At 36.8% G+C, this 9,846-nt stretch overlaps 1 protein-coding gene across 2 annotated transcripts; it reads right to left on the reverse strand.

Annotated features, from left to right (window-relative positions):
* Positions 1 to 1,046: 1,046 nt before the first annotated feature.
* Positions 1,047 to 9,607, reverse strand: LOC145813852 (uncharacterized). Of its 2 annotated transcripts, XR_014357212.1 has the most exons (4): positions 7,522 to 9,607; positions 6,976 to 7,110; positions 4,271 to 4,827; positions 1,047 to 1,143 (listed from the first exon to the last, which is right to left on the reverse strand). XR_014357212.1 is itself a non-coding variant. In XM_082909990.1 (2 exons), exon 1 carries the CDS (start codon positions 8,337 to 8,339, stop codon positions 7,524 to 7,526), a length of 816 nt encoding a protein of 271 aa, XP_082766116.1. In that variant the 5' UTR covers positions 8,340 to 9,607; the 3' UTR covers positions 6,295 to 7,110; positions 7,522 to 7,523. The 2 variants fall into 2 exon arrangements, 1 of the variants encoding a protein (XP_082766116.1); XM_082909990.1 differs by lacking the exons at positions 1,047 to 1,143; positions 4,271 to 4,827 and having other exon boundaries at positions 6,295 to 7,110.
* Between the last annotated feature and the right edge of the window lie 239 nt (positions 9,608 to 9,846).

Raw genomic sequence — 9,846 nt, forward strand, 5'->3', positions numbered from 1 at the left:
GTACTCACAGGTAAGTACATTGGTTCCAAGATAGAAGGTGCCCTGCGAGGATGAATTCCAGGTACAGAAGCAACAAGATGGCCAACTGCCCCCTTAAAGTCATATTTAGTCAATTCTAGGATCCAGTGGGCCTGACTAGGTACATCAGCAACAAGAGATGCCATAAATCCACCCAGCTGAGCAGCAAAATCAGATTTTGAATATTGATTTATGTCCCCATCCAAGGTTTTAAAAAGCGGCCGCAACCGTTACGTAACGCCGTTACGTAACGGTTTTGGCGGTTACCACCACCTGTTACGGCCGCTTTTGCAGTGTGATTGAGATTCACAGGGGTGTAGGCTGTAGCGGCTGCCGTAGCGGTCGTAACGGTGCCGTAACAGCCGTAACGGCCTGTTACACACCGTTACGTAACGGTTCCAAACTGTTTCTTTAGAAAAAACACAAAAAAAAAAGCTGAAAGTGGGGGAAGAAGGATAGAAAGAAAAGGGAAGATAAAGAGAGAAAAGGGAGGAGCAAGAGATAGAGAGAGAGAGAGAAGAAGGAAGATGAAGAATATGTTATTGATTTGTTGAAACTATAAGACCTATGCTATTCTATTCAGCTGCTATCACTAAACCATTTTGTTTGTGTGTGTCTATCTATATATTGTTTGAAAATAATAATAATAAGTGTGGTCATTATCTATTTGGCTTGGTTAAAATATGTATATATATATATAATAGTTAGTGATTGATTTTTTGTAAAATATAAAGTCATTAATTATTAAAATAAAATGTAAAAAACTCAGTTTATAATGATTTAAAAATATGAAATATATTGGATCATACTTAAAAATTTACAAAAATAGATCAATATTTATTTTTAATCCAATAAATATGATCATGGAAAAAAAATATGCGTATCGGTAAATTTTTTTCAAATTGTGCGAAAAATAAAAAAATTCACGGTTCCGGTTACCGCAACCGTTACACTACAGCCTTTACATCCCGCAACCGCAACCGCGTCACCGCCACCGTTACGGCGACCGCAACCGCTTTTCAGAACCTTGTCCCCATCAGATAATTGAGTAAAAAGAGATAAATAATCAGGTCTGCTTGTACGAGGAAAATCCTGCCACCAAATGGTATTGGTCACACTATTCCACTGCAGAATACAGAAGACCAGATGAGAAACACACTACACAAGATGATCACACTAATTATGTTTGTGCAGAAGATTCGAATATGCACGCTAACATAAGTTATAATTAATAGTATTAATTAACAAAAATGCTATCCATTTTAGCAAGGTCTTTCGTAGAAATCAAGACCAAAATAATACCATGTAATTGGTAATGTGCTCAACAACTAAACTCAACCCAACAAGCCTTGGTCCCAATTACTTGGGTTGGCTATACCAATCCATTTCCTCCAATTGATTCTATTTGAAGTCATGCCTTTAAAGTAATCATGTCCTTTTTGTAATCCAAAACACTGTACACAATTAGAATGACAGAGATAGAAATCTGGAACACTGTGTCCTTTATTGAGGCCTTTTACCCCCTAAATACAGAGTACAAAACAGAGCAATTCAAAAGCAATACAATTTAGAGTTGCCATCCATAAACACTTGCTCACTCAGAAATACACAGTGAGAGAAGTCCCAAACAAAACAACAAGCAGAACAGTATTAATAGTGTGTCCATGGTAAATACAACATCCAAATTGAAGTTGCCAAATAGTGAAAAGACAGAAAAACAATATGGGTTAATATAACCACTAGAAGCTGCGAGGATTACATTGAAATAAGTGTAGTTGAAAACAAGAAGGAATAACCAAAGACATTGCAACTTGTGAGTGCCTGAGCAAAAGATAGGCATTCACAAGTAATAAAAGTAAAAAGGCAAAGCATTAGACTTTTCTTTTTCTTTTTGTTTTTTCCTTCTGTTTTCTTATTTACTTATTTATATCTATTTTTTGGTACAAATGGAAACATAGCTAGAGTCAGGCAAAGATGATTGGCCTTAAACCCAAGCCTGGTGATGGCCACCCAACACCTTACCATCAAGCTGGATGGAAACTTCAGCAATGCATTAGTTACATATTTCCAAAGGGGTTTTTTCGATTGCTTCATATTCTCGTGACCTTATGGGAGGGGCAGGGGTGGTGTTTCCTTGGAAGAGTGTTTGGGTTTCAAGGTCTCCTTCCAAGGTTGCTTTCTTCATATGGATAGCAACTCGAGGGTGTATTTTGACTGTTGACAATCTGATTCGACGTCGGCACATTTTGGTAAATTGGTGTTGCATGTATTTGTAGTGATGTTGAGTTTGTGGATCATTTGCTTCTTCATTGTTCTATGGCTACTAGCAAGGTTCTGAAAAGCGGTTGCGGTCGCCGTAACGGTGACAGTGGCGCGGTTGAAGTTGCGGTTGCGGTTGCGGTTGCGGGGTGTAAAGGTCGTAGCGTAACGGTTGTGGTAACCGGAACCTTGAATTTTTTTATTTTTTGCACAATTTGAAAAAAACTTACCGATACGCATATTTTTTTTCCATAATCATATTTATTGAGTTTTAAAATAAATATTGATCAATTTTTATAAATTTTTAAGTATCATCCAATATATTTCATATTTTTAAATCACTATAAATTGAATTTTTTACATTTAACTTTAATAATTAATGATTTTATATGTCATAAATCTATATTACGTTTGTGACAAAAAAAAAATATTGGAATTAGTCGTATAAAATTATTTTTTTAATTATTATACTTGTGGAAGTATATGCAAATTTTAACTTGAATAGTTTTAAGAAAATAAATTAGACATGCTAATGTAATTATATAAAAATTATAAAGAATTTTTTTTTTTTTTTTTTTTTTTTTGAGTTTGGATCACTTGAATATTCATTCTCTTTTTGGATAACCTGTAAATGAAAATAAAATAAACTAATCAAAACAAATTGACATGTATAAAATATGTATTAATATATAATTATTGATGTTATGTTTTCTAGATATTTTACAAAAAAATCAATCACTAACTATTATATATAAGATAAACAATGACAAAAGTAAGAGAATAAATAAGAGCCTAAAAATATATATATATATATAGTTTTTAATCAAGCCAAATAGATAATGACCATACTTTATTATTATTATTATTATTATTATTTTTAAACAATACATAGATAGACACACAAACAAAATGGTTGAATGATAGCAGCTGAACAGAATAGCATAGGTTTTACAGCTTTAACAAATCAATAAAATGTTCATCTTCCCTCTTCTCTCTCTATCTCTTGCTCCTCCATCTTCCCTCTTCATCTTCCCTCTTCCCTCTCTAACCCCCTTTCTCCATTTTCAGTTTTTTTTTTTTTTTTGGTTGTGTTTTTTTGAAAGAAACAGTTTGGAACCGTTACGTAACGGTGCGTAACAGGCCGTTACGGCCGTTACGACTGCTATGGCAACCGCTACGGCACCGTTACGACCACTACGGCAACCGCTACGGTCGACACACCTGTGAATTGCAATCACACTGCAAAAGCGGCCGTAACGGGTAGCGATAACCACCAAAACCGTTACGTAATGGCGTTACATAACGGTTACGGCCGCTTTTTAAAACCTTGGCTACTAGGCTTTGGTCACTTGTTGGTTTGTTTGGGTTGGCTTGGGTTCAGCCGGGTTCAATTTGGGATGTTCTACATAGTTAGAGAGGGGCGAGAGTTGGGAGGCGCCGTCAGAAGGGGTGGTTGCTTTCTGCTCAGTGCCTAATGTGGTTGATTTGGTTGGAGCGTATTAGACGTACTTTTCAGGGGACATCTCATTCGGTGTCTTGGCTACAGAATAGGCTCTTTTTGGTTCTTCATATTTAGGTTACAGTATCAGTGGATCCAGATGTGTTGGCCTTTGTAGATTTTGTGAATGATTTGACTTCATAGTTTTTTTATTTCTAGCCACTTATAGGCTGCTAGCCTTTTGAATTCTTTGCTTTATCTTGATGCTTTTTAATAATACTTAACTTTATTTATCCAAAAAAAAAAAATGCATTAGTTACATATAATGGAAGTCTTTTTTTAACTCAAGTGCAATAGAAGTCCAAGTTTTCATATATCAGCGTTCAAAATATTAATTAAATATGGAAAACAAAAAGATTCTTCACCAATTTTATAAGGAGAGCATTATAAAATATGAAGAAGAGTTAGAATATCAAATAAAAATGGGGACAAGGCTCTTCACTACCAGTTTTACAAATAAAACATCATGAATATGTTAAGAACATAAAGATTCACCTGTTTTTCCACCAAATTTTCAGAAGTAATGACAACACGGATGCTTTCTTCTCTTTGTAACACAAGCAATTTTGGATGATGGCAAGCTATGTGTGATCTCTTGCGGTCATTACCTGTCACGACCCAAACCCGGCCCTATGGGTTTAGCACCGTAACCGGCCAGTAATCCGAGATTACCGAAGACCTGCTTAACAGTAATACAGTAAAACAGAGTACAGGGCCTGGCGGAAGCCAATACAGTAATTAAACAATGTCCAATGAGCTGTGACAGTCTGTATGCCAAAAAGATTTTTCATGCATTCATACATACACAAACAGTACAGTCTATACAGAATTTATAGTCACACAGTACAGGGACCTAATCCCTTGATAACAGTACGGTAAACATTCAGTCTATACAGAACAGTTAGACAGTAAGAAGACAGGCGGGGGGAAACAAACAAAACACCCCCAAGCCATAGCATGGCAACTCGGAACCTCGCAGTGAGGCACAAAGGCTGGCTTGACAAAACTGGAGTCTAACCCACGCTCCTAGCTCCGATCTGGTGGCTGAGCACCTACATATATATATAAACAGTGAGCTAAAGCCCAGTGAATAACATAATGCGTAAAGAGGTTTAGAATGAATGTCCTTACGGTAATGAAAACAGTTCAATTCAATCAGTATTTCAGTTGTTCAGTACAGTAAACAGTCATATGTGGTACATCCATTAGCATAACAGTAACAGTAGGTCTTAAAAGACCGAACAGTAATGATGGCCATCAGTCAGTATACAGTAGTGGCTCCACGAGGGAACCGACAGAGATTTCTGTCTCAGTAACAGTAAACAGTAGGTACTAAGGATGCCACAGTACAGTTCAAAAATAAAGGACATACATTCATTCAGTAATACCAGTTCAGTAAACAGTTCAGTTCAGTATTCAAAAGATATCAGTTGAACATATCTTTACACAATTGTTACTCACAGAGTTCTGGGCTACAGTATGCTAGAGCGTGTCTCCCCAGTTGCCAACCCTACACAGTTCACAGGTTGAACACACACTAAGCTACACAGTTGGGAAATATCATAACTTAATCCCTAATTTGCCTTGGTGTGTTCTACAACGATATCCTCATCTAAATGTCTTAAACTAGGCCTAAGAATGCCTAGGATGGGATGAGGATGCAAAGATACACTTAGAAAACATTTCGCAAAGTTTGCTGAAACTAAGAGCCTCGCTCGAGCGGGACTTTCTACGCTCGAGCGTAAGTCCAAAATCAAAGGCTTCGCTCGAGCGAGGAATCCTTCGCTCGAGCGGTCTGCAAAACAGTAAAAATACTGGATGCTGCGATTTTGCGCGCGATGGTCGCTCGATGGTCGCTCGAGCGGAGCCCTGGACAAAGGTGCTCGCTCGAGCGGGGAATCCTTCGCTCGAGCGAGGAAGCCAAATCTGGAATTTCCAGATCTGCCTCCCAAGCTCAAACCAAGCATTCTACCACTCCAAACTCGACCTCTTGGGCCCAAATTCTGGAAAACATAACTAAATTCAATGTATAACAAGTTTCAAAGCTCAATTTATGAATTCAAGCCCCAAAGGTGAGTCAATTAAAACCATATTCAAACCCATTTTCAAGAATATGAAGAACATGCAAACATGCATGGATTCAAACCAAATTCAACCTTCAAAGCTTGTTTAGCTGGACTCATGTTTTCAAGAACATGATGAATTCGTGGACTCAAGCCTAATTATGAACATGCATGTACAATTTTACCATGAATTCAACTCAAAACTCATCAATTCAAACATGCATGCATGAATTATGTTCTATCCTTCATGTATGAACTAAAACAAGACTTAACTCTATAATTGAAACATAAATCATGCAAGAATTAATTCTAAGACAACAACAAGAAGATGGATGTCCTACCTTAGTCTTGTAGAATTAAGAGTGAGGGAGCTCAAATATGCAAATACACTTCAATTTCCAAGCAATTTACAAGGTAGAACTCAATTTCTCTCCCTCTCCCTCTCTTGGTCGGTTAAGCACAAGAAATGAACTGATGCAATGTTTGATCTAGCTGTATATTGAGGCTCAAGTATATTGTATTGAGTGGACCACTCATGTGGCAAAATGGTAAATAAATCAAACTATGCAATTGATCAATATTAATCTAATTTAATCATACCTAATCAATTTTCAAATAATTATACCATAAAATCACATTAATTCTGAGGATCATGGAACATCAATCGGTTTCTAATTCGGCCGCCGGTATGGCCTTCAATTAGCAGTTTAAACATATAAGCATGAACAGATAATCATACAGTCAAACAGATAGAATGCAATTTAACTAACATATACTCAATCAATTCGGTTTCCAATTTCAGTCAGTCAGTTCAGTACTTTAATCAGTTCGATTATCAGTCGTAATCAATTCAGTTTAACGGTAATCGATGGTTATCGGTAATCAATCAGTCATAAGTCGGTAAACAGTATGAGGGTTGTTACATTACCAAAGACTATAACCTCGGGAAATGGAGGTTACCTATTATCATAATTGGACTATATTACAGAACTGTTAGTAGCTCACATGGGTTAACAACTTCAGCATCATGTTTTTTTTTTTTTTTTTTTTTTTTTTTTTTTTTTTTTTTTTTTGATGATAAGTAACTTCAGCATGTTGTTTTCATCAATGGGTAAGTAACATGCAAAGGCAACTTACACCACAACTAAATTGGGAAAATCTGAGAAAGGCACTGAGATTCTTTTGTTGGGGGATGAACTCCAGCACCCCTCACGGTTGTGGCATGCAATTGTCACTGGTAGGTGGGCAGGAATATCACAGTATGATAAAAACCTACAAAATCACAACACTTTTGAATTAAAAACAGAAGATGTGCGCATATATGTGTGTGAATGTGTGCATCTTTGTATATAGAATCAATAAGCTCCAACCAATGCACTCCCTAATGAATAACAAATAAATTTTCAAATATTTTTTATCATATGAAACTTTTGATTGGTATAATTTAAAGGAATGATCACATCTAACAATAAAATAACAAGTAAAACAACAGAGAAATCAAATGAGCAATTTATGCATGCATATTATAACCATATGCCACTATTTGACAAATTTATTTAAATATAGCACCTCATGCCACACTTCCAAAACAGTACCTGTACAAATAAATCTCTTTTTTTTTTTTCAACATGTGGAATAAAATGAAGAAACGAAATGGAAACAAAGAAGAGAAAAGAAACTTACCATTAAATATCGCTTGTAAAAGTAGCAACAAAAATTTGTGAAAGGCTTTCAACGGGATAAAGAAGTTCTGGCAAGGAAACAACATCATGATGGTCCAATGAACCATGTCCCATAGTTTGAAGCCTGTTCAGATAAAACTTATTCCCTGGTGGTGGAATTGAACCAATCTGTTTCTCATCATGTGCACCCCGATGAAACTGCGGAGTGTTCTCTTTAACCATTGAACCCAAATACAAAGTCTTAGGTTTGCCATTGGCAACACTGCTTGCAAGAGGAGCTCCAAATTGTTCCACTTGTTGTAATGGCAAACCGTTATCTTTAACAGTTGAATCCAAACACAAAGGCTTAGGTTTGCCATTGGCGACACTGCTTGCAAGAGGAGCTCCAAATTGTTCCATTTGTTTTAATGGCAAACCGTTATCTTTAACAGTTGAATCCAAACACAAAGGCTTAGGTTTGCCATTGGCAACACTGCTTGCAAGAGGAGCCCCAACATGTTCCATTTGTTGAAATGGTAAACTGCTGTCTTTAACAATTGAATCCAAACGCAAAGGCTTAGGTTTGCCATTAGCAACACCATTTGCAAGAGGAGCCCCAACATGTTCCATTTGTTGAAATGGTAAACCGCTGTCTTTAACAATTGAATCCAAACGCAAAGGCTTAGGTTTGCCATTAGCAACACCATTTGCAAGAGGAGCCCCAACATGTTCCATTTGTTGTAATGGTAAACCGCTGTCTTTAACAATTGAATCCAAACACAAAGGCTTAGGTTTGCCATTAGCAACATTTGCAAGAGGAGCCCAACATGTTCCATTCATTGTAATGGTAAACCATTATCTTTAACAGCTGAATCCAAACACAAAGTCTTAGGTTTGCCATTGGCAACATTGGTTGGAAGAGGAGCTCCAACATGTTCCATTTGTTATAAATGGTTACCATTAACATTGTAACACTCAGAGGCAGCGTTAGCCTCATAAACCACAGTTGTCTCTCTATCACGAATAACTGAACTCAACTGTACTATATTGGCATTTACATTTACCTTTTCCAATCTCTGGTCAGCACATGAGTCCTCCCCGGAGGGTGGTTCAACAAGATTACCACCTCTCAGCTCCGACACACCTCCCACGGGAAACTTACCAACATTACTCAACATCAAACCCAGAATGCTATTCACGCTATGTGAAAAATCGCATTTACGAATGGACAATGTGGGGTCATTGCTATGCAATATCTGTCTACACTGACTTAAAAGCAAGTTCACCGACGCAACAACTCTACCACATCCATTTTCACCAAAATTAGATACAGTTCCATTAAAAACCTCCACAAAAACGATTCTTTGCGCAACAAACCCAATCCTAACCCCCAAACTACAAACCCCTTCATTTACACACACAAGCGAAACCTCATCGCCCGCACCCAACTCGGCAACTTGCCCTCCCACAATTCTAACCCCATTGACAAACACCCCATTCATGGAAACCCTAACCCTAGAAAACCCACCACAGCCAAACCAAAACACACCATCAGATATACATATTTTACGATTCAGAGCATCAAATAAAATCTGGAAATGCTTCTTACTGACTCGGCGGTTATCGAAAACGAAATCGCAGTGTCGATGGGCACGGCCGATGGTGTAGGGTCTGTAGGGCTCGAGATTGATCGATTCGGATGAAGAAGTTTGGGTTGTTGAAACCAGAGGCAATCCGAGAGGTTGTATATGCATAGAAGCTGTGTTGATAACCAAAGGTCTTCTTTTTGCGAGAAAATTGAGAAGAATTGGGCAAATGATCAAATCGATGTCGCTTACTGCGAATTGAATCTGAATTTTTCATGTTATTCCATAAGAAACAAATTGAATAAACCTATCAATGTGTGCAAATAAATTATATATATATATATAGAAAGAGAGAGAATTTGAATAAGAATAACAAGTGATTGAATATATATAGAAAGAGAGAGAATTTGAATAAGAATAACAAGTGATTGAATGAATGAATGATAGAATAGAGAGGAGGCTTTGCTCAAACTTTTATACTAACGATTTTCAATTTTATTTTCCCTCCAGTTTTCCCTGGGGTGGGATGGTGTTCTTTGTGATGGACCGACTGTTCGTTGTATAAAAGTTGGGCCTTTTAATTTTGACAAAATAGTGTACGGGTTGTCTGGAGAGTGTTTAGATTAATATTTTTTTTTTTTTTTTTTATGAAAACATTTGAAATATGGGTTAGATTTAAGATGATGTGGTAAAGATGTGATATAATTAAAATAAGATGATTGTAACTTAAATAAAATAATGTGTTTAAATAATATGTGTTA

The sequence above is a fragment of the Camellia sinensis genome, chromosome 15, assembly GCF_055761805.1.
Source record: "Camellia sinensis isolate YWXY chromosome 15, ASM5576180v1, whole genome shotgun sequence".
Classification (NCBI taxonomy): Eukaryota; Viridiplantae; Streptophyta; class Magnoliopsida; order Ericales; family Theaceae; genus Camellia; species Camellia sinensis.